This window comes from Pelodiscus sinensis, chromosome 17 (genome assembly GCF_049634645.1).
Source record: "Pelodiscus sinensis isolate JC-2024 chromosome 17, ASM4963464v1, whole genome shotgun sequence".
In the NCBI taxonomy this organism is placed as follows: domain Eukaryota; kingdom Metazoa; phylum Chordata; order Testudines; family Trionychidae; genus Pelodiscus; species Pelodiscus sinensis.
Genome location: NC_134727.1, coordinates 12,268,059 through 12,292,247, shown reverse-complemented (window position 1 = coordinate 12,292,247; position 24,189 = coordinate 12,268,059). Strand labels below are relative to the sequence as shown.

Sequence of the window (24,189 nt, the reverse complement as noted above, 5' to 3'; positions counted from 1 at the left end):
ATATTTAAATCCCCCGCGGATTTCCCATAGGTGAAATTAACATGCCCCTTCCGGAAAAGGGGCCAGTGTAGACGTAGCCTGGCTGTTTCTGGATGATGGAGATTTTGTTTTATTTTTGGTATGAGACATGCATGATGTGACTGAAACCCTAGCACTGGCAGATAACTCTGAAATTATAGAAAATAATGGTGATCGTGAAAGTGGATAGTCTTCAGAATTCTGTATTTTTCAGGAGACTCCATCTTCAGCAAATAAGTTAATGCAGTTATGTTATTAACAATACTACTCATTTAGTATTACTTATTGCCAGTGCTTTTTTGGAGTTGGTACTGCCCAGTTTGCAGTATCGGCACCTCCAGAGCTTACCTGGAAAGAATTGAGCATACCGCATGTCTGTACTCAAATGTCCCACAGCGGGGCTGCATGCCTTAAAGGGGCTGTGTCTCTTAAAAGGACAATGCGTCCCCACCGTGGCAGTACCAGTGCTGGGGAGGGGCGGGGGGCGCCAGCCCTGTGCACGTGGTGCTGGGGGGGGGCGGTGGCCCCGGGCGCGCGGCAGGCGACTGGCCACGGCGCCTGGCAGCCTCAAATGGTTGGGGACTACTGTGATAAACAAATGCTTATCAGATTGTTGAGTAGCCACTGGACTAGTTGCTTCCCCTCCCCTTGCTGCCTCTATCAGAGAGAGGTAGCAAGTGGGGAGAGAGGAGCAGGAACCAGTGCTGGGGGAACTGGTTTAAACCAGTTCTCCCCAAGCACTGTCTCTGCAGGGGACAGAGGAGGCAGAAGCATGACGGAAATAGCAGGAGTGGGGTTTGCTTCAGTCCCCGCTGGCACCAGTTTCTGCTGCCAGTTGGGGCTTTTGTACATTTCAAAAACAGAAGGGCCACAAGGAGCATGGGGTGAACAGGGACTCAAGCACTCCCTGCTTGCCCCGTGCTCTCTGTTGTGCGCCCACCCTCCTTGCTGCCTCTGAGAGGCAGCAGTGCGGGGCAGGGGGGAACAGGAGCCCATATAGACAGGGGCTGCTTGGTGGCAACAGGTCTTGTTTGCTGCGGCCAGAGGCTGCTGCGGAAGCATCCCATGTTTATGGTGGTCCTGGCTCACACTGATCACTGAACTTCTACATTTAAAATGTAGTAAGAGCCCAGCGACTTGTACTGCATTTCAAATGCAGTATAAAAGCAGCAGTGCAGGTAACTCCGGAGCCGGCTCCTGGAGCTATTTCCACTGCCGCTCTGCGCAGCGGTGCTTATCAGCTAACTGTATATGATTAGCCAGGCAATTGCATTTTTCTGCCTTTAGGTGGGGAAGCAGGTGGAGCAGCCTCTGTTAGCAGGGAGCTGGGGGAAAGGGAGGTCTTCTGTGACGGGAGCTGGTCTGTGCTGGGAGCCAACTTTTAAACTGGCTCCCCTCGTGGACTGACTCCACCTGCCACCCTGTGCTGCTGCCTCTTATATTAAGGCATCAGGGAGGGGTAGTAGAGGGCTCCCCATGAGTGCAGCTGGGAGTGCACTGGCTGCTGGCCATGCCCTCAGGAGGAGGGGAGCATTTTGGTAAGTGTGTAGCTGCTAAAAATTGCTGTGGCTACACGATTACTAAAATAACATATCTAACATCCTTATCTTCTACCTCCTCAGCAAACACTGCTAGCTATCTTCTACATTCAATGGATGTGAACAAGCACTCTAAGAAGAAAAGACAGTTACCTGTTTCAGTAACTGGTGTTCTCAAAATGTGTTGCTCATGTCCATTCACTCTCCTTCCCCAGTGTTGGAGTGTCCCAGCAAAAGAAACTGAAGAGGGAGGGGCTTGGTAACACCCTATATAGCATGCCATTCCAGGGGGGTGCTGAGACCCAGCCCCCTATGAGTACTGCTGAGGGAAAAATTGGCACCAGTGCTTGTGGTGAGAAGACAAGCCTCTGTGTTACATGGACATAAGCAACACATTTCAAAGAACACCAGTTACAGAAACAGGTCGTTTTCTTGAGGAATAAATTGCTTTGGTGTAACTAAGGCATTAGACTCAGTATAGGATATGTGAAACACTGTGTCTTGAAATACACAAGACACTAAACAGATGATCTATGGTCTGTACTGGAATTAATCTCTGACAACAACTATTAAAACCTACATTTTAGGGCATAACAATTTAAGTATTCCTCTAATGGGGCTCATGACTAGGGTTAGGGATGTTAAATATTGGTTAATTGACTAGTTGACTAACCTCATGAATTCTTATTGGTTACGTGACTATTCTATAGTCCCTGGTGGTGGGGCCAGCAGCCAGTGCTCTCTGGCTCCACTCCTGAGGAGCTCCCTGCCACTCAGCAAAGGCAGCAGCTTGGGGTGCCAGGCAGGAGCAGGTACAGAGGCAGCAGCGCAGGGTGGTAGCAGCCCTTGTGTGGGAGAGTTTGAGTTCCAGGAACCAGCATGAGCTGGAACTGAGCCAGGCTGCCTACCTGCCCAGCTCCTAATACACTTTAAATGCAGCGCCTCAGCAGGGGTAGGTCCCAGACACAGTGCAAGCTGGAACTCAGCCAGTCTGCTAAAAGATGTACTGGTGGGAGGGGGGGGGGAATGCATGTGTAGTCTATAGCATTAACCTATAAGCTTTTGCCAATTGGTTAATCGATTACATTATTGCATCCTTACTCTGGGTAGAATAAACTGGTGGTCTACAGTGGCATTAGTGTCTTGTGAAACTTTATTCTGATCTTTACATTCATTCCATTGTATTCCTTTTCAATGTCAGGCTACTCCATGTGTTCTTCATGTATAGCTGTGGCTCCCAAACTGTTCCTTGAATCAGCTAGCAAGTCCAAATAAATGGTGGTGGTTTTTTTTTTTTTTTTTTAAAGGAACTGGCTGCAGTGCCTTTTCTCAACCATAGGTCACTATCGCTGTCCAGTCCTCTTTCCAGAGTGGAATCCCATTTCAAAATTAAATGAAACTACAGATACAGGGCACCCAATTAGATGTGGGTTTGTCTGTTTTTATTTGTTAAAGCTTTAATACTTATACAGTAATTCCTCATTTAACACGTGCTGGCTTAACATGTTTTCGCGATAGCACAATTTTTTTTTTTTTTAAGGCAACATTTTTTGAATTACATGACCGTCTCTGGAATAACACAATTTCCCCAGCCGGCCCGTTGCCGGTGACTGCACGGGGCTTCCCCCGCCTCCCTGCAAAGCAGCGGCGGGTTTGTTGCGGTGTTCCCTGGCAAACCTCCCATGCCAGATGCAGTGCAGGTCCCAGCAGACGCGTCCCAGAGGCATACTCCCAACCTGATCCCCCCTCCCCTTTCTTCCCCTTCCCTTCTCTAGAGCCAAACACCTCCCCTCTCTGCTGTAACCCAGTCTCCCCGCCTCTTCCCCTCCCCCCAGCCAAACAGCCCAGGACTCTACACACTATTTCATTAGCAGCAGTGGGGCTCCCAGTCACCATGCCCCTTGGCAACTGCTCCCTTGGCTCACCCTCCCCCCGTGGGCCTGAATTCAATGGAAACGGAGTAGAGTGAAGTGGTGATGTCCATTTAACTCTTGTTCAGTGCCAGGTATAGCAGATTGTTAGAATGCCCACCTCAAATCCTAAAATTTTATTAAAAATAATTAAGGTCAAAGACTGTTTTTGTGAAGAGACTACATTTTCACTCAAATGTAGTCACTTAGTCTTGACCCATTAGTGTGATGAAACTGTCTCCACAGGGGAAATAGGAAGTCAACAGAATTTGACTAGTGAAACAAATGACTGCTTGCCTACAACTGCAAGAAGACTTAAATCTCTGGGATCAACAGTAAGTGTGTGTGTGTGTGGTGTTTTTCCCTTTGTGTCTCTGGTATAGTGTTAATGCATTTAGTCTAGTCTGAATTTTGGTGTTTAAAACCCTTCAGTCTCCAAGCTGAACAATTTGGTAGGATGACTAGGGTATTTTTTTTTCAAGGTCCATTCTTAGGATCTAGTCCTGTAGGGATTAAGAAGGATCAAGATTTTTTTTTTTAATTGAATGTATCTTAGTTAAACCTCAGGGTCAATAAAAACTCTGCCTGTACTGGAGAGGTGGTAGGTTTTCCTGAAAAGGGAAAAGTAGGGAATAGAAAGAGCAGAAGCACTCAAACTTTCTACTGAAAGTGAGGTGCTAAGTAGCTATTGAGCTCTTTTGCCTTCCCCATAGTAGACTAAAGTAAAAAGCAGAAAGCCCAAATATGGAGACATGAGAGATTGAAGGCCCCAAATACCAAGGATGCTTGGGTGAGAAGAGCACACTGCCATGAAGTCCTGTGAAGAGAAGGAGTAAAATACACTTGGTGTGTGACAGCCAATTTAAATATTTATACCTTGCAGGAGATAGGGTTTTGGTGCAGGGTTATGAGACATTTGGGGTGTTTATGTATTTCCCCCCCCCCGGGGGGGGGGGGAAGTGTGGACTAGATGAGTTAGTGTATTCATTTAAATGGTTAACTGATGAGCTTGGGCTCGTGGGTTAACCTTCATGGTTACAAATGAGGCACCCCCCCTCCTTCCTCTGTGTCAGAGGCAGTGGGGTGGGGAAAGCAGGCAGGAGCTGGTGCTTGTGGGGAGCTGTCCTTTTCAGTAGGCTCCCCATGACCACACATTCCTGTGGAGGTCTCCCCCATGCTGCTGCCTCTCTATCATGTGGGGATCTGTCCCTACTCCCCCATTTACTGCTGAATTTTTCAGCTGTCACATGTTTACAAAAAACCCGCTTTTTAGTATCCCTAATGTGGACTAGTAAGTTCAGTGGTAGGAAGTCTTGCTAATACAACTTCAATTTCAAGTTGTTGGTACTATATTACATAAACCAATATAAAACTTCATGTGATGATATCGGTTCAAATAGCCCAATATCCTGGATCTCATATAGTGACAGTTTAAGAAACCCTTCAATGGAATTATGCCTATAACTGGTATTCAGTTAGTACTTGGTTCTTTTCAGACTTTGTAATTCTTACATGGTTTTTCTCCTATCTAAAGGATACAACCCTCATGAAAGAGATGAAAAAACAGAAGATCCTTGAGAGAGAGGTATGAGCTGCTTTTCTTTTTAATGTGACTACTGTTAGTTTCATAGGAATTAAAATTGCTAGCTAATAAAATATCAGAAGGGTAGCTGTGTTAGTCTGAATCTGCAAAAGCGGTGAGGAGTCCTGTGGCACTTTATAAACTAACTGAAGTGTAGGAGCATAATCAAGGAGGATGAGGCCCGCTTCTAGTAGCTGATCTGGAGGTGTGAATTCCACAAGAGGAGAAGCTGCTTTTGTAGTTAGCAAGCCATTCACAGTCTTTGTTTAATCCAGAGTTGATTGTGTCAAACTTGAAGATGAACTGTAGCTCAGCAGTTTCTCTTTGAAGTCTGGTCCTGAAGTTCTGCAGCAAAAAAGTTCAGGACCAAGTGAGTTATAAGATCAAAAACACACATTCCTGCGCATCCAGAAATATAATTTATGCTATCATGTGCCGAAAGTGTCCGTCTGCTATGTACATTGGACAAACATCTCAGACACTTCGCCAAAGGATTAATGGCCACAAAACAGATATCAGACAAGATCACAAAGAAAAAACAGTTTCTTGCCATTTTAACCAGAAAGGACACTCTTTCAATGACTTAACCACCTGCATTCTGCTACAAAGACCTTTTACATCTGCACTTGAAAGGGAATCCTCTGAACTGTCATTCATGTTAAAATTCGACACTCTCCGGGAAGGAATGAACAAATGCTCAAACTATCTTACCCATTACCAAGATAGCTTCCCCAATTATCACCTCTAATACCATTAGCTCACAGACATCCCACTCTCCCCACCTCTAATATCATCAATTCACAGACACTTACCTTCCTTCCTCCCCCCCCCCCCCCCCCCCGCATCCTCCTCCTGTTCTGAAATGTGATTTGTCCTTTTCATATGTGTTCAATTTTTTAATTGTATCCTTTGGTATATATGGTTGTGCCGATTTTCTTTCACATATTGATCTGAGGAAGTGGGTCTGGCCCACGAAAGCTCATCATCTAATAAATCATCATCTTAGTCTTTAAAGTGCTACATTGTCCTGCATTTTGCTTCTGCTGAGCTACAGTTCATCTTTAAGTTTGACACAATCAACTCTGGATTAAACAAAGACTGTGAATGGCTTGCTAACTACAAAAGCAGCTTCTCCTCTCTTGGAATTCACGCCTCCAGATCAGCTACTAGAAGTGGGCCTCATCCTCCTTGATTGGATCCACCTCATCATCTCCAGCCTGATTCTGGCCTGCATATTTATATCTGCCTATGGAAATTTCCACTACATGCATCAGACGAAGTGGGTCTTTGCCCACGAAAGCTTATGCTCCTACACTTCAGTTAGTCTATAAGGTGCCACAGGACTCCTCGCCGCTTTTGCTAATAAAATATGTAACCAGACATGTTGAGAGAGCTTATGAATAATATGACCAAAGCAAAATGTTACCAGTATAACTGTGGATTAACTACCAGCTCTGTTAGTGTACAAAACAATGACATTTTAATTTGTTGCCTATTCTTTATAGATGCTTATAACACACTCATAATGACTTAACTCTATTAATGCATTCAGCTGAATCTTCTATGTAATTATCTGCTGAAGCTGTAGTTTTGGAATTAAGATACAAACTTTCAAGTTTGGGATTTAAACTTCTCCCCTTCATTACTAAAACTTCTCCCCTTCAGGTATTTAGGATGTGGTATTGAAACAAGTGTCTTTCCACCCCTTCATCCACAGGGCCTGTTTTGCCCAAACTGCAAGTTGGAATAGCCATGAGATTACTCTTTCACCCCAGTTGAAATAAACTTGAGTAGGGCAAAGTATCCAAATGATATCCTAAGGATACCAAAAGCTATTAAGCTCAATGGCAGGTAAAGATTTTCTGTGATAAGGGAGTGTTATTTCCCTTTTTTCCCAATAATCGAAAGCTTTTACAACTAAGAATAATCTATCTTTACAGGAGAGCAATGGGCATCACTCACTGAACTTGTTTGTTTTTAGAAGTTAGAAAACGTGTAATGAATATTTAAACAACTTATTTCTCTAGATTCGTGCATTAGTGAGAGAACGTGGAGAGCAGGATAAACGACTCCAGGCTCTAGAGGAGGATTTCATGAAGTCTGAAGCAAAACTAACTGCAGCAGTCAGGGAGAAAACCTCTCTCTTGGCGAATGTTGCTTCTCTGGAAAAACAGCTTCTCGAATTAACAAGAACCAATGAATTTTTAAAATCAAAGGTATTTGAATGAACCTGAATCACTTAGCAAATCTCAGCCAATTAGATTATGCTTTTCATCACTTTCTGTGCAAGTGATATCCTCAAGCTTGTTAACAAGTAAAAACATTAATGTTTTTAGTTGGGGATAGTAGGTAGACTACTTTAACTAGTAAGGCTAATGCTCAGGCTTGTGTAAATGGAACACCAGGCTTTACTTAGTAAAATAGGCTTCTCCCATTTATAATCCCAACTTTAAGAGCAGGGGTGGGGAACCTCTCTTGGGTTGGGGCCACTGACCCACAAAAAAAATCAGCTGGGGGGGACCAGAAGCATTGTGAGTAGCCCCTGACTGAGAAGGAGAAAAACCCTCCCTACATTCCCATTCCACACAAGAGGCTGGGGGGCGGCGGGGGCCTAGGCAAGTAGGTTTTGTGTGCTCCAGCCCTGCGGTTGGGCGGGGCTGGAGCACCAGTGTAGGCTCCCTAATGCTGAGCCTCAAAGGGATTGGATCCATGTAGGCTGGGGGCCACATCTGGTACCTTGGCCTGAGGTTCCCCACCCATGTTTTAGAGAGAGGTATGGATTGACTCTGACTCAAAAAACTTCAGTTACATCCACACAATTACATTCACACTGCAATCGCGTTCTTCAGAAAGAAAACTGGAAGAACAGAGTGGTTTTTCCAACACAGGTAAGCCTCATTCTATGAGGAAGAAGCCTTTTTCTGAAAGAACTTTTTTGGAAGAAGGGAGAGTATGGACGGGGAAGAAGGAGCTCTTTGTAAAGAAGAGGAAAAAGCACAGGTGCCCTGGTGACTACTTCTTCCATACTAATAACAGCTGAAATGCGAGATAGCGTCCACACTGAATGGACACCATCTCTTGAAAAAGCAGATTGCGTCTTTGATGCACTTCTGCAGTGTGGATGATCTTTTTCAGAAGAAGTTTTTCCGGAAGATATCTTCCGGAAGAGCTGCTTCCAAAAGAAGTCTGCAGTCTAGACATAGCCTCAGTGTACACAAATTGGCAGAGGGACAATAGGGATGAAATCTGTTTATTTCTCACTTATGTTTGTTTATTTAAAAGCATTTTTGCTGTTAATAAGCATGTTTGTTTCTGGAGACACAATCCACAATTTGAGAACTGCAAAACTAAATATCTCTGATATAAGGATGTGCTAGCATACACAAGTTGAAATCTGCTTTTAATTCTAAGGAGCAACTTCAATTTTATGTACTGTATAGGCAATTGATAACTTTCAGGGGGAATGACTAGTGGTTTGTGTGAATACGTTCTGAGTATAACGTGTTTGTAGGCTTCAGCTTCATTCTTTCAGGTTCCTGCCCACACCAGTAATGAGACCTATTATACTTTGTTAAATGCATAAAACTGATTCAAATAAATAGAATAAAACTTCTCAATTTGTTTTGCAACACTTTATTAGTAGATACTCTAGAACTTTATCATTTAAAAGCATTGTCACAAATCTGCCTCCTTTTTAACATACATTTGATTTGGCTTATAAGTTGACTTAGTTGTGCATGTTGTCTAAACTACAACTTTTTCCTCCTCCAAGTCAGTTAAGAAATGTAAACATTCTCTTTTCGTGGCAGAGTTAAGTGGGGGGAATTATAAGAGTCTTCCTGCACTCTTCTTATAATGGATGTGAATTGCTATTCTGTGTAGGACTAATTCTGTATTCAAACACTTTCTGCTTATCGCTAATCAAGTTTTCTGAAGATGGGGCACAGAAAAAAATGAGCAGTTTATGTATGGAGATAATGAAACTCAGAAACAAAATGGAGGCAAAGAATAAGGTAAGTTACTGTTCTGAAATTCCTCACTTGACAAACTTGGATCTTTCAAAATTGGAAGTGGGGTACTAGCTTTTATACATGGTAGCTTGCAATTTGAAATGTGTGTAATTCACTAACTAATCATGGGTTGTTCCAATTGATCTGTCAGAAATCGCTTTTCCATCCATCTGTCAAGTTTGTGCTGCAAGATTACAGCAGAGACGGGAACAGAACCCAGATAATGAGGATTCTAGAAATCCTTAGATGTCCCCATATTCATGTGCCTGGCAAGGATAAGTCTGCTCTAAGCGTGGCAAATAAAATCAGGTGGTTTATTCTATAATTAGATTGACCAACCCAATATCAAAAGAGCTTCTGAAGCACCTTGCTGGTTACCAAGAAGCTAAACTGTCCCCTTTAGGAATTTCAGCCATTGGTTCTCATCCAAACAAACAGGTATAGTATAGTGAGAAGTTACTAAACAAACAATTTATTTTGTGTGAGGCTCTACTAATACCAAAGAATCAGACACTTATTCCCAGGTCAATATGCATCTCAGCTCTTACCCAGTATCATGCTGGCAGTTTATTAAAAGATTGGCTAACTAAAGATGCTCTTAAAGAGTTGTTGTTTAGCTATCCAATCATTCACCTAATATAAAATGACTTTCAGTGTTCATAGACCAGTATCATAGCAGCAATCACTGCTTGCAAGAGACTATAAGTCTCTGGTAATTTCCAAAACACTGAAGGTCCTCAGTCCATAGTTTAAAAATTTTTAAACCGATAGTCTAGAAAATTTGAGTACGAATTAGGCAAAAAAATGGAGAAATCTCTGGTGTCTTTATATCAGTGTTTCTTAAAATATGTTCGCAGAACACTGTTCCGTGAACAACTCACAGGTGTGCCGCGACCTCTTCTTTGATTTTGTTACTTCTTTGTTTTTGTCGTTTGTTTGACATCTTTTTGTTTGTTTTATTTTATTTAAAGAAAATTCTCATAGCTGTTCCACATACAAAAATATTATTGTTTGGTGTTCCGTGGCCTTAAAGTTTAAGATACACTGCTTTATATCCTCTGCTATCTACATGGAAAGTTACCGTCCCAAGATGGATTCCAGGATCATATGACCGTGTGTAACTTCTAGTAAAAGATCATTAGGTCACACATCTTCATCAGATGTCCTTGTATAGTTTGCAAAATCACAGGAGTGACCATTGGCTCCTCATTTTGAGACCTGTACAAGAAAGATCTACTTCTTCAGTGGCCCATTGTGAGAGTGGAATGTCTTTACTGGTGCATCAACACACAGTTGACTGGCCTTGATGTATGCCCTGCAAATGTATTGTACATCTATGTGTTGAGATAAAGATATGTCGTTCAGATACATAGATTTAAACCAGGATAGTCCTTGACAAATTGCAACTTTTCCATTGACCCCTTATATTGCAATTGTATATCATATATCTTATACAAAGTGTAACAGAAACCATGATACAAATGGTCACTGCAGTCATACATGCACCACAATCCAATTGTCTTTAGATCCCACTACTTCTAGAAAGTAAACAAAATTGTGTCCTTTTAATTCTGTAAAGCTCTGCCATAAATATAGCTTCCTGATACCCTTTCTCATTTCATATTAATTTTAAATTCCGAAGTGATAATCTGACAGCAATTGCACTGGGCTGTATAAGTAGTGAATTCTGATTTGAGGCAAACTATGTTGGATAAATAAACCTGCCTTAGGGCTTTATAGGAATGTAACTTGTTGGCTGTCTTTTATACTTGTGAAACTTTTATGTAACTATTAATTAATGACTTTTTTTTTTTTTTTTTTTTTTTTTTTAAAGCATGTCCTTGCTAAACAGGAAGACATGGAAATGAAACTGCAGGCAGTCCAGAAGAATCTAGTGCATTCCAAAGGAAAAGTGGCACAGTTGGAAGAAAAATTGTAAGTGATAGAAGAATTAGCTCTGGTATAAATCACTAATTCTTCCATTGTTGCTTATACTTAACTGTAGGGATGTAAATAGACGGCAAATTAAATGAGTTTCAGCAAATCCGGATGCTAAAGGGAAGAGAAATACTGAAATCTTCCCAGGGATTAGAATCTGATATAAGAGGAAACTAATAAGTGATTCTGCAAATCAGCTCTAGGCCCTATTTTGCCAGGCACCTCTTAGAATTCTGTATATGTCACTGCCCCAGTTGAGTATCTGTGTGTAGCAAGACAAAATGGCTCGTCTAATATTCCACTTGTGACTGGAATTAAAATCTGTCGGTCTTGGATGATTTACCTTATTTAGTGTAAAGAAGGTATTAGATCCTGCAAGGTTATGGAAGAAATTGTATCAGTTTGAGCTACTGGTGTATTGTAGGCAACCAGTTGCCCAAGTCTATTATAGTTCGAGAGCTAGCATGTATAATATAGTCCGAAGGATTGTTTAATGGGAAAGCAGTGGACTAGGGCTCAAAATAGTTGGCCCAGGAGCTGAACTCTTTCTTGTGTAAAGACACCACTTCAAGCTGAATTACTTAACTTGCAGTATTACAAGGGCAGAGAGGCAGGCCCTAGCCAGCTGCTCAATTTAACCTTGAAGCCAATCAACAACCAGTGTTCTTCCCCTCACTATGCGGGCCATTGCTTTTCTACATGACTAGTCATTTAAAAAAAAATGTAAAATGTGATGCACTCCGTCATGAAGTCAAGCATGTGGTGAAGGAGAGCAGAATCTGCTGTACACCAACATGTTTTGTACACTTTTTAAGTGTCTCAATACTCTTGTCATCTGAAGAAGTGGGTTGTGCGCATGAGAGCTCATGATGCCATCTACATGTTTTGTTAGTTTTAATGTACTAGACTGTTTTTCCTGTTACAGACTAACTTGGCTACGCCTCTGAAGCTTTTCAGCTAACTTTGCAATTTTACTATAAAACTCAAAAATGCATGAAACTCGTGACGTTTCTAATGGTAAACTTAGAGCTAATAGTTTTGGGGGAAATGCAGCTAGTCATGGGAGACCTTTGTTTGTTTGTTTGTTTTTTTTGTTTAAATCCTCAATCCATCTTCTCACTTCTACCAGCAGCAGCAGTTGCTGACAGCTCAGGACCTCAACATCTCATGCTTCCTTCTCATATTGTTGGACAGGGTTGCTAGGCCAGGCATGGGAGAAATTGAATTAACACATTTTGAGAACTCATGCTTATTCCTTCCCACATACACATGAATGATTGAACATTCGTTATTTGAAAGTGATGAAAAAAGTGTTGGTAGATTTTGCAGTTTGTGACTCTAACAAATTCATGAAGAAACTTGTTTTAATTTCATATTGTGTAGTACTGAGTTATTTATTTGTGTCTTCTAGTTCATGATTGGATACCTTAATACTAGCAATCATCAGATGAATGCAGAATATCTATTGGTTGTCTGCAGGCAGCTGCTCATTATCCTTAGCATCTGTACTGCTCTTCTTGAGTATCTGGTTTTAGAACTGTCACGTTAAGTCCAGCATCTAACCTTATTTTTAGAACTGCTACTGAGAGAAACAAGGTTGAAGAAAAGTCTGACACTGAGAAACTCTTGGAATATATCACAGAACTCAGGTAACAAGCTTCTATTTTTAGACAGACAAATCAAGTGTCTCAACTAAAGCTTGAAGGCTCGATCAAGCTTTTAATAGGATCTCTAAATGGAATTATGTGAACATGAGTATTATGACTCTTCCTTTTACATGGGAAGGGAGGGTTTTTTTGTTTTTTTTAACAGAACTCTCTAGTTGATTTCTTAGATTTAAAATGATCAGACTAGCTTGAAGTTGAGCGAGGCTTCACCTCTCTGGAAGTACATGACTCTGTACAGATGGTCAACTCTACCTATGCTGATTTTCCCCCCCCCCCTTCTTTACTACAGATGGTTTTTCAACATCAATGGGACAACTAAGAGTATTGCAGATCAAAATATATAGCGAGAGCCTATGTAGTGTGGGAAGCCAGCATTTTTAGTGTGGAATTGGGATGCAGTAAATTCTGTAGCACTTTATTAGGAATCCACCCTGCCCCTTACAGGGAATAGTGTTGGACGGGGGGGGGGGGGCCCTTGAGCAGAACCTTGTAGTAATGCAAACATCCTGGTGACTTCTTTGAATCTGCAGTTTCTGCACAAGTCTGAGACTGGTTTCCATGTCTCCTCTCTGGAGAACATGCAAACTGTATCCAAATGGCTGGGGTGTGGGAGACTCTTAATTGAGAGATTAATAGAAATTCATGAATAATTCCATAGTCTTCGTTAACACAAGCAGTCTTCACTACAGATCAGATTAATGCAGTTTCTACTTTGAAAGTTAAAGGTGAACTAAAGACCTGATCTCTGTCATTGCACAAAGAGCCGAGAGGTGGGGGTGGGGGGAGTTGTTGAGACACCCCTCTTCCCCCCCAAAAAAGGCCCAGACACTGAGATGCTGCCCTTTCAAAAGCAGGTATTTCCCTTTTTACGGTGGCCATTTTTGAAGGATGCATGGGACGCTGTGGCTCTATCTTTCACACCGTTGCCCCTTGAAGGTCTCTGGGTGTAGGTGTGGGAGCCACAATTTTTTCTTTGAAGAGCTACATTGCGGCTGTGAGCTGCAAGTTGGCCACACCTGATATAGATCCTGTCTGGAGCTCTCCTATCTAGAAATTAATCTTTCTCAAGTTCTGTTGAGTTTCTTGGAACCTCAGTGTTACATGGGATTACATTTTACAAGGTGCAAATGGTGACACAACTAATGTAAGCTTAAGCAAAATGTAATGCTGACATGTCTGGATTTTTTTTCTTAGTGGAGTTGCAGAACAAGTGCAGAAGTACAAACTAGATGTTCTCCAAATGGAGAAGTTACTGGTGCAAAAGGACCAGGACATTATGGCCTTGAATGATTGCTTTACAAGGAAAGAGGAAAAACTATCTAAATTCATCAGAGAGCTTAATGAGAGATGTCAGTTGTTTGAACATGAAAAAGGTAATTTCTGTAATGCTGTGCAGGGGCATGGCCAGTCAATTGTGAGGTGTTGCCACTCGCTGCTTCCCCTCCCCCTCCCCCCCAATCTCCAATGAATAGCCTGCACTGATGCTACATCTTCCTGTGAAATGGAGCTAGTGCTGGCTTCCTGCAGCATGGGGGGGGGGGGGGTGTCTGCGTCCGTCCATTGGCTGCGCGCCAGATCCGGCATCTCAAGAAGCACGCGCTGCTCCTCCCTTCCCCACAACAGCGGGTGTGTTTCCTGAGATGCCAGCTCTGGACTCCCCCTACCTCAAGGAAGTGGTGGGATCTTGGGGAAGGGATGGGGTATATCTTGGCTGCCCTTACACTTTTAAAAAATGATCTTGGGTGTAAAAAGATCACTGCTATAGTGTTATAAGCTGTGGGCTGAGTCTCTGGGCCCTTACGTGCCCAAACTTATTTCATTCAGATGTTCTGTAGCATAACTCTATTAAAATGTAGGCTAGTGTGTCCCAAGTGTAAACCATGGTGCATTTTACAGAGCTGCTTGTTTCTCTGTTAGCCCAAATTCTAGTCAAAAGTATTTATACTAACAAATATTAAAAAGTTCACCCAGCAGCAAATGAGGGATGGGGAGATGGCTGAACCAGTTTGCTTTACCTACTTACTTTAGAAATTACACTTGCAAAAATCACTTAGTTCTAGTTCCATGTTCTAGAATCACCATTCATATGGTGGCGAATGGAGTGTAAACCATTCTCCCAGCTGTATTGTAGTGTCATAACTCACCATTTTATATCATGGCTTCTGACTCCACTATGGGCATGTCTAGACTACATATCTCTTTCGAAAGAGCGATGTAAATTAGACAGATCAAAATTGCAAATTAAGCTGGAATTTGAATTTCCTGTGCTTAATTTGCGTAATTGTGTCAAAGCGGTCTTTTGAAAAAGGGCACTTCAAAAGTAAAACTGTTGTCTAGATGTGGTTCTTTTGGGGGGGGACCCCTTTTTTGAAAGATCCTGTACTCCTCAAAAAATGAGTACAGGATCTTTCAAAAAGGTGGTATGTGTGAGTTCCCCCTCTCCCCAAAAGAACCACATCTAGACAGCGGTTTCACTTTTGAAATGCCCTTTTTCAAAAGACTGCTGTGACACAATTATGCAAATGAAGAGTGGGATATTTAAATCCCTGCTTCATTTGCATTTTCGATCTGCCTAATTTACATCCCTCTTTTGACAGAGGGATGTAGTTTAGACATACCCTAAGGGGCCTGTTAAATTAAGCCTGCAATACTTGTCATCTTCAGTAGTTCATGTATCAATTTTTCTTCATTGAAAGTTTCTATAAAGCCTATTGGCCTGGTCAGTGAGGACAGCTCTTAATTATTTATCCTCAAAGCTTTATTATATTGGAAACTTTCTTCCCTAGAGACGCTCTTAACTGAGAATCGAGAGAGAGAGCAAAGTATGAATGCTGAAATAGAAACCTTGAAAAAGAGGCTTCTCCTAGAGGAGCAAGAACACCAAAAACTTCAGCAGAAACAGAAAGAGATGTGTTATCAGTTACAACAGGAGAAGGTAAACAAAATACAAACTTAATATAATAAATGTATTGAATTCTTGTTCTGGTTTAGATTAAACCTATTGTGAATGTACTGATGAGCTAGGGCATGTTTACCTACAGGAAGATTATTGGCATAGTTACAGTAGAGTAGTTTGTTTGATCATCTATGTCATGTAGACAAGCCCTACCTTTTTGTTCATAAAATCTAAGATCGCTATAAATTTAAATTAAAACTAGGTATTATGTTGGTGCTGTCTTCAGGAACTTTCCACTTCAGTGCATCAAAAGCTGCTAGAGTTTCAAGAAGAGATGACAAATGAGAGGCATGTTTTGGAGGAAGAACTAGAAGCAGCATTGAAGGAGTTGGATAAACTGCATATTAAGGAGGAAAAGGTTGATGAATTAATAAAGCACTTGGAACAAGAGAACAAGTCTAGAGTTGAAGAGCTAGCAGAGATGGAAGCCAAGCTGAAACGGTTTGTGAAAAGAATAACTTTGTTACTTCTAATGAACCTGGGTGTGACAGCGTTTCCTGGGTGCGAGCACCTCGCCCCTTCTCCCCCAGCCGATCCTGGCCCTAGTCTGGGGAGGGGGCGGGGCCCAGCGTACCCACCGTCTGAATTGGACTCGTTGGTCGCCCCACCCGGGGTCTTGGTAGTAGTCTCTAGTTGCGGGGGCGATCACCCCTCAGCCCCCAAGGGACTGGGGGGGGGCTCTGCGACCCCTTCGTCGGTCTTTCCTGCTCCTCGACTTGGCAGAGTAGGAGAGGATTGTGGCATGGAAGGGGAGTGGGGGACCCGGGCCCTCCCTCACCTCCGGGTCCCAGCCCGAGGCCCTAAGCGGAGGTCGGCGACCGGTTGTCGCCCTCCGCGGCAGACGGGGCTGCGGCCCTCAACTCGTCCGCCCACGGGCGCCAAAAGGGTCCCGCCTCGGGCTCCTTCCACTCCCTGCTGACTTGTCCCGCTGGCAGAACAAGTCAGGGTCACTCACCCCGTCGGAGTCGTCGGGCCCGTCCCAGGGTGAGCCGCCAGCTGCCGAGTCCTTCCCTCCGGGTTGCCCCGAGGGATGGGGGTTTGGTGCTCCTGGATGCCAGGGCGCCCGCCGCTGCACTCTCTCCCCTCTTGCCGGGGCGCTCCCGGCTGTTATGGTCACCGGGAGATGACGTCGGGGCGGTAAGCTCCGCCCCCCCGGCGCCGCCCCTTTCACGGGTGTCCCGGCGTGCTCCCGGGTGCTCGGCTGGAGTGTCAGCCGGGGCGGCAGGGGCGGGCGCTTTCTGGCCGCTCGTGCTCAGCCCCGCCTCCTGCTCCCCGCTCCTGTCGGTGCTGCGGGGCGTCCGGCCCCCAGCGCCGCCGCCTTGGTGTGTTCGGCCGCCGCGGCGGCCGCTTTTCCCGTTGCAGGGGGGGTTTCCCCCGCGGGTTCAAGTGCGGACCCCGCCGGGTCCGTCACACTGGGACTGGTAATTCCAAGTTAAAGTTGAAATAAATCTTCTCTAGAATATACAGGATTAAACTAACCTGTGGCTATGAGCTCACTCCGTGCCTCTACCCCCCTCACCCATCCAGCAATGGGATCTAATTCAGTATCTTTATAAAGTCACGTTTAAATTTAAGCAACTCAAACCTATACCTCTATAAGGGTACATCTATGCTACATGGCTATTTCAGGATACCAGAGGTATCCCGAAATAATTATCCCATGTGTACACAAGCCACCTGTTTTTTGAAATATTTTTTTGAAATAAAGGGTGTGCTGTTTCGCCATCCTGGTAACCCTCGTGCCATGAGGTTTAAGGGATGGCTCTAAATAGTGCATTTATTTCCAAATTTGGCACTATGTAGCTATGCCAAATAAGCTATTGCAAAATAGATTCGAAATAAGATATGCAATTTGCATAGTGTAAATTGCATGTCTTATTTTGAGTTTAGGGTATAGACGCACCCTAAATTGAACAATTCAACACCTCCAGTGTTAGCTGCTCTTCAGTTTTTTAATCTAACAGCATCAGAGATGTTAAATCAATTACTGTTTTTATTTTTGTATCCAACATTAGAGTGTCTAATATCAAAATAGCATCTTTAATTCTATGAACTGCTGAAGACAGTTAATTGAGGCAAGATAATGAAAATACCTAAAGCAAAGTGGTGTGCACAAATGTATTCTATTTAAGTTATTTCTGTTCCACATGAAGATAAAATCTAGAATACTGTACCCTAACTTGATAACCTTGACTTTGGGGTTCTGGAGAAATTAAACTAGCCTAAGGAGAAGTGATGTGAGGACCAGGGAAACAAAAGCAGTTAATCTAAACATCGAGATTACTTATCTAATTGGACTAAATGCCTTATTTGAAACACGTCTGCCTGCCTCTGAACTCAGATTTCTTCTACTCCAATGGTGTAAAATTCTCATCCTACAGACAAAACTGAAATACAGTAAAACTCCAATAGTCCGGCATCCAATAGTCCGGCACTCCTGATAGTCCGGCATCAAAATGGCAAGAGCCTAGTGAGTGAGCTTCGGCAAAAAATGAGTCACAGGGTAACAGCGGCAGCAGCTGAACTAAGCAAAAAGGTTAAAAAAGTCTTAAACATTACAGTATACTGTATACAGTATGTACAATAAAAAGGGTTAAGAACACTTTATATACAGTATATAGTGTGTGTGTGTATGTGTGTGTGTATATATATATATATATATATATATATATAAAAAACCAGTTTATAGTACCTCCTGATAGTCTGGCATATCTGATAATCCGGCACCACCTAGGTCCCATAGGTTCCAGATTATCGGAAGTCTACTGTACTAAGCCCTGGGGAAATGAAATGATTGTGTTTAAATCATAGTCATTGCAACATTTAACTCTTGAAAGTGGCACCGAGGAAATAAATACACTGGTTTGAATTAGAGGTAACACGAAACTGACAGAGTAAGGCCATGTCTACACTACGAGATGAGGTTGAATCTATTAAGGTCGCTTTCTGGTTACCTGATTTTTTTTTTTTTTTTTTTTTTTTTTTTTTGCGCAAAGTTGAAGGTTCATGTCCCCATCACAGGGAAAGAATTCAGAGTTGGAAGTACAGTAGTATGTCCCCATTAGGGAGACTGCTGTTGAATTTGAGAGGGATGCACTATGGGTAGCAATCCCACAGCACCTGCACTACTTTGCATTCTGGGTTATGCTCTCAGTACATCCTGGGACCAAAACTGTGCAGTGGGTAGTTCATGTTTTTCAGTGTCCCATAATGTGCTTATCTACTCCCTCTTCCCCCTTGCTTGACATGAATAGGAAACAGTCTTTTGGCCCTGGTTATCTGTGCAGACATCATAGCAACACGAGCATGGATTCCATTTTGCATCAAACCATTGTGATGTTGTCTATCTTAATGTACCTAATGATTCAGTATGTCGAGTGTACATCTGTCACTCCACCGGGATGAGGTTGAAGATGAATCTCAGAGTCCCATGGATTACTATACAGGCAAACCCTTGTGCTGATGGAAACGCAGCTGCCAAGCAATCCTCTGGACACAAACATCAGTTTTGGTGCTGTGAGACAGACTGGTGGGACCATGTAGTGCTGCCGATATGGGATGATCAGCAGTGGCTGGAAAACATCTGAATGCGCAAGGCTGTTTTTTTGGAATTTTGCAAATGGCTTTCCACGCCTTGAAGCGCAGGACACACAAATGAGACTCACTCTGACCATGAAAAAATGTGGTGATTACCCTATGGAAGCTCTCAACGCCAGATAGCTACTTGTCAGTTGGGAATCAATTCAGAGTGGTGAAATGTACATTGATGGCTATTGTGATGCAAGTAGCAAAAGCAACCATTACTATTCTGCTATCGAGGACTATGACTCTGGGAAATGTGGATGCCTTAACTGTGGCGGGGCAATAGAACGCACATTCCCATTTTGGCCCTTACTTGCCATAGTAAGGATGTGAACAATTAGTCAGCTATCCAATGAGCAAATTGCATCAACTATTCAATTAGCCAAATAGAAATTTTACATCTCTATGCCATAGGAGTACATAAACTGCAAGGGATACTTCTTGATGGTGCGGGTGGATCACAAGGGCTGTTTCACTGACATCAGTGTGGGATGGGCGTGAAAGATGTGTGCATCGTGCATCTTTAAGAACTCCTGCCTCTTCAGAAAGATGCATGTTAGAACTTTTCCTCAGACTAAAAAATCAGAATTCGAGAGGTAGAAATGCCAATAATGATCCTTGGTGACTGCTGTTGCTCTAGTTGACCTCTTGCTCCCATGGCTTATGAAGCCATACATTGGCAGCCTGGATTGCAGTAAGGAGCTGTTCAGCTACAGGCTGAGCAAGTGCAGAATGATAATGGAATGTGCTTTTTGGATGTTTTAAAAGGAAGGTTGACTAGGTTAGATCTCAGTGAAAGCAACATTGCCTTTGTGGTGGCAGCTTGTTGTGTGCACCATAATCTTTGTGAGAGCAAGGGAGAAAGTTATTGGTAGAATGGGGAAGGGCAGAGGGCCTACCTAGGAATTTTGAGCAGTCAGACACCAGGGTAATAAGGAGAGCACAGCATGGGGCAGTGCAAATCAGAGGCTTTGAAAAAATGTTGCTCTCGATGAGGTGCTCCTACATTTCCTGTGATTGCCTGTAATCCCCTATCCTACTCCTGCAATACAGTACCTGTTCACAAAATTTGTTTTGCATGTCAGCTGGGAAAGAAAAGTCAATGGTGGGAACTTGAAGGGCAGGGGTAGGGGAAGCATCTCAAACACAAGAAGGGCGGCAAAAGGCCATGTAGACACTAGAGGTTAAATACGATGCTGCCCTTGAGTCTCCTCCTCTCCTACCCCCACCTCCCCTTCCCATGGGTGTCCTGGGGCCCCTGGGTATGCAAGGACCTGGCTAAGGATCAGTGAAGGGAGGGAAAGTTAGCCACCCTGCCCTGCTACTCCTCCAGGAGCGTATTCATTGCTCCATTTGCTCCTTGAACACATTTCACCCTTGAATCTGAGTAAGACAGCTGCTGGAGCTGGGAGTAGGAAGCAAGCTGCCTGCTGTTCCCACTGTAACAAAGTTACAAGGACATGTTACAGGAGAGACACTGTTTCAAACCTAAACCTAAGCTGTTAACATAAAGTGAAGGTTTCTGTAAAGGCAATGGAGATGTGCTGGGCGAGGGCAAAGTTATATTTTAAAGCAGCCACAGCGCAGCATGTACACTGCAGAGTTCTCAAGGGAACCTTTGTACTGGCACGGTAAGGGGCCTGCCAGAACATGACCCAGTGGGTGGCGGTTGGGGGCCAGGGTTTACAGGATCTGAAACTGGACACAATACTCCAACTGAGACCTAATCAGCACAGAGTAGAACAGAAGAATGACTTCTTGTGTCTTGATCACAGCACACCTGTTAATGCATCCTAGAATCATGTGTGTTTTTTGCAACAGCATCACACTGACTCATATTTAGCTGTGCTCCACTATAAACCCTAGATTGCTTTCTGCCATACTCCTCCCTACAGTTGCTTCCCATTCTATATGTGTGAAACTGATTGTTTTCTTCCTAAGTGGAGCACTTTGTATTTGTCCTTATTAAACTTCATCCTATTTACCTCAGACCGTTTCTCCAATTTATCCAAATCATTTTGAATTGTGACCCTATCCTCCAAAGCAGTTGCAACTGCTTTTCCCAGCTTGGTACCATCTGCAAACTTAAGTGCACTCTGTATGCCAATATCTAAGTCGTTGATGAAGATATTGAACAAAACAGTCCCAAAGTAGACCCCTGCGGAACCCCACTTTGTTATACCTTTCCAGCAGGATTGTGAATCGTTAATAACTACTCTCTGGGAATGGTTATCCAGCTAGTTATGCACCAACCTTATAGAAGCCCCATCTAAGTTGTATTTGCCTAGTTTATTGATAATATCATGCGAGACCATATCAAATGTCTTACTAAAGTCTAGGTAAAGTATATCCTCCACTTCTCCTTTATCCACAAGACTCGTTATCCTATCAAAGAAAGCTATCAGATTGGTTTGATTTGATTTTGTTCTTTACAAATCCATGCTGGCTGTTCCCTATTACCTTATCTTCCAAGTGTCATGCCCACGTGTGCTGCTCAGGTGTGTTGCCTGCTCTGAGGTGTGCTCACAATGCTAGCCACGCAGGAAATAACATTCAAATTGTCCAGGGCTTTTCCTGTTCACCTTGAGGCACTCAAATTCTGGTCCAAGCAGGACACCAGAGGCAAAGTACCTTGACTTTCACAACTCTGTGTCTACACTTCAGTAAATGTGACCAGACCAGGTTGGAAATTGCATTACTCTTCGTAAAAGTAGGAGTACCCAAAATCAACTTCAGTAGCCCTCACGGTCAATTGAACAGACTTAATAGTTTGGATGCATTGTTTAGAAAATAGACAGTGTGACTAAATTTGATTTAAGCTCTTAGTGTAGACTGGGCCCAAGTTTATCATATCACAGCCGATGTATTCACTGCTGTTTTGTCTTAGACCAATGCAAAGATTTGGACTCTAATGGAATATTAATCTCTTCTCAGAAAGAATACAGAATTGAAGCGAACCAGTGAAACACACAGTAAAGCCATTGCTCAGATGCAAGAAGAGCACAGCAACACGCTACGTAAACTTGGAGAAAGTATTGCTGAATTTGAAAGGTATGCAAATCTTAACCTGGATGTGTTTGGGAGGGAGATATAGCTAGGGTGAACAGATGTCCTGAGTCTAAAGGGACAGTCCTATACTCAAGCCTTCCTGGAGGTATCCCTAATATTTCTTAAATGGGCCCAGTTGTCCAGTATTTTCTGTCTCCCCTCCCATCAGTTCTGTGGTGAGTTCTACTGGTGGCCTGTGTCCTTGCTCGCTAGCTACCCATTCTCCACTGGTTTTGGTGGCAGGCAGGTGGTCAGGCAAAGCTGCAGTGTTGAGGGCTCTTTTTGCTTATCCATCAATGCAGTCCCTGCTACATGCCTCCTCTTGGTGGGCATGGCCCTCTCACCCCTTCTCACATTTCTAGCTAGCAGTGGCTGCTTGCTGTGGTGGCTGGTGACTGCAAGCAGGTGGTCTGATGGGTGGGCAGCAGAGGTGACAAGTAACCACCCACCTTTATATGCTCTTCTACCCCCTCCCCCCATCCTCCACTGTCCTCTCCATGCTGGGCCACATGACTGCCTTAGCTCTACTGCTCCTCTGTATCCTACTGGGCAAGGTGTGTCCAGCACTGTGCAGAGAATCAGCTCCTGGTCTGAACATTCAGTTCACCGGCAGCCTGACAGGTTCCTTCCCTCTCCTCAGCCCTGCCTCTTGGCAGGGCTGACAGCCTTGCATGTGCCCATGTCACAGGGGAGTTCTTCTGCCCCCCAGCTAAGCTCTGGAGTGGTGTTCCATTTAAGCAATTTTCAACCTGTCTGTGTCCTGCCCCTTCAGGCTGTGCATCAGCCCCTGGGATGGGGCATAGCACCCTCTCTATACGCTACCCCTGCCCTATCTCCTGTCCCCAGACGCTGTCCCTTACTGAGATGCTTCTCTGGATTAGGGATGTTAAATTTAGATTAATAAACGAATCAAATAGTCAATGGAATTTCCATTGACTATATAAGGGCACCTCCGCCTTTGAACTGGGAGCATGGGGCTTCCTTTTGTACATTTCAAAAGCAGAATCACTGCAGAAGCAGCGCGAGCGGAGACCCTGCTTGCGCTGCTTCCCGCTGTGCCTGTACCTCCCCTGACCCCCCGCAGAGACGGTGTGCTGGGGGGAACTGACTTTTAAGATGGCTCCCCCCATTACCAGTTCCTGCTCTCCCCCTTCTTCCCTCCCTCCTCCTCCTCCCCCCCCCCCCCCCCCCCATCTGAGCCTCACTGATAGAGGCAGCAAGGGGATGGGGGGAAATGACTAGTCCCATCACTAGTTGACTATCAGATAAGCTTCTGCTTATCAGACACTTGACTAGTCTCTTACATCCCTACTCTGGATGGGCGAAGTCAGTTCACAATGCATCCTTATGGATCAACCCGATCCTGTCCATTCTGTAGCCAGGGGACAGGAGGTGGCTGGGGTAAGTCAGTGTCCAGTAGAAACTTGGCGGTGGTGTCTTTTTCTGCCCACAGAGAGGCTGCTAAGCTGCTTCTAGCCACAGGGGAGGGAAAAGATGATCTCTGCAAAGACACAGACCAAGTCATCCCTACCCCCATTCCCTGTGGCTGAAAATGGTTCTTGTCCCTTACCTCCTACACAGTGCTTAAAGGCTGTTGCTGGCCATGTTCTGGTGTAAACCCTCAAAAAATTGGGTGGGGGGGGTTGTGACCCTGCATGCCCCTCACATGTTGCTTCAAGACCTAGTGCTAGGTACCAAGAGAGGTGGGTCCATCCTGGAAGCCGGAGCAGGGAGACTCAAGTGCACTGGACAAGGAGGGTTCAGTCTGGTTGGTTGGGCATTCCCATCCTCATATATGAGAGCTGTGAGATCACCCCATGCAAACCTTAAAGATAAGAAGGCTAAATAAAGACTCCAGCTACTCTGTATTTCATGATGCTGAAAAGGATTCTAAAACTAGTAATCTTAAGTGGCTGAGGATACAAAAGTAGCCAGAATTC

The 24,189-nt window shown here is 43.8% G+C and overlaps 1 protein-coding gene across 3 annotated transcripts in view; it reads left to right on the top strand.

The window, feature by feature from the left end:
• The window catches only part of HMMR (hyaluronan mediated motility receptor), a 41,877-nt gene that overhangs the window by 1,323 nt on the left and 16,365 nt on the right, over positions 1-24,189 (top strand). The window contains exons 2-11 of one of the 3 annotated variants that reach the window (XM_006133601.4): positions 3,713-3,801; positions 5,001-5,051; positions 7,076-7,264; positions 8,975-9,061; positions 10,893-10,993; positions 12,571-12,645; positions 13,858-14,036; positions 15,450-15,598; positions 15,846-16,060; positions 22,136-22,252. In XM_006133601.4, coding sequence (XP_006133663.1) covers positions 3,713-3,801; positions 5,001-5,051; positions 7,076-7,264; positions 8,975-9,061; positions 10,893-10,993; positions 12,571-12,645; positions 13,858-14,036; positions 15,450-15,598; positions 15,846-16,060; positions 22,136-22,252 — 1,252 coding nt within the window. Of the gene's footprint in view, positions 1-3,712; positions 3,802-5,000; positions 5,052-7,075; positions 7,265-8,974; positions 9,062-10,892; positions 10,994-12,570; positions 12,646-13,857; positions 14,037-15,449; positions 15,599-15,821; positions 16,061-22,135; positions 22,253-24,189 lie in introns of all 3 variants that reach the window. The other 2 variants (XM_014578824.3, XM_025189886.2) reach the window with 2 other exon arrangements.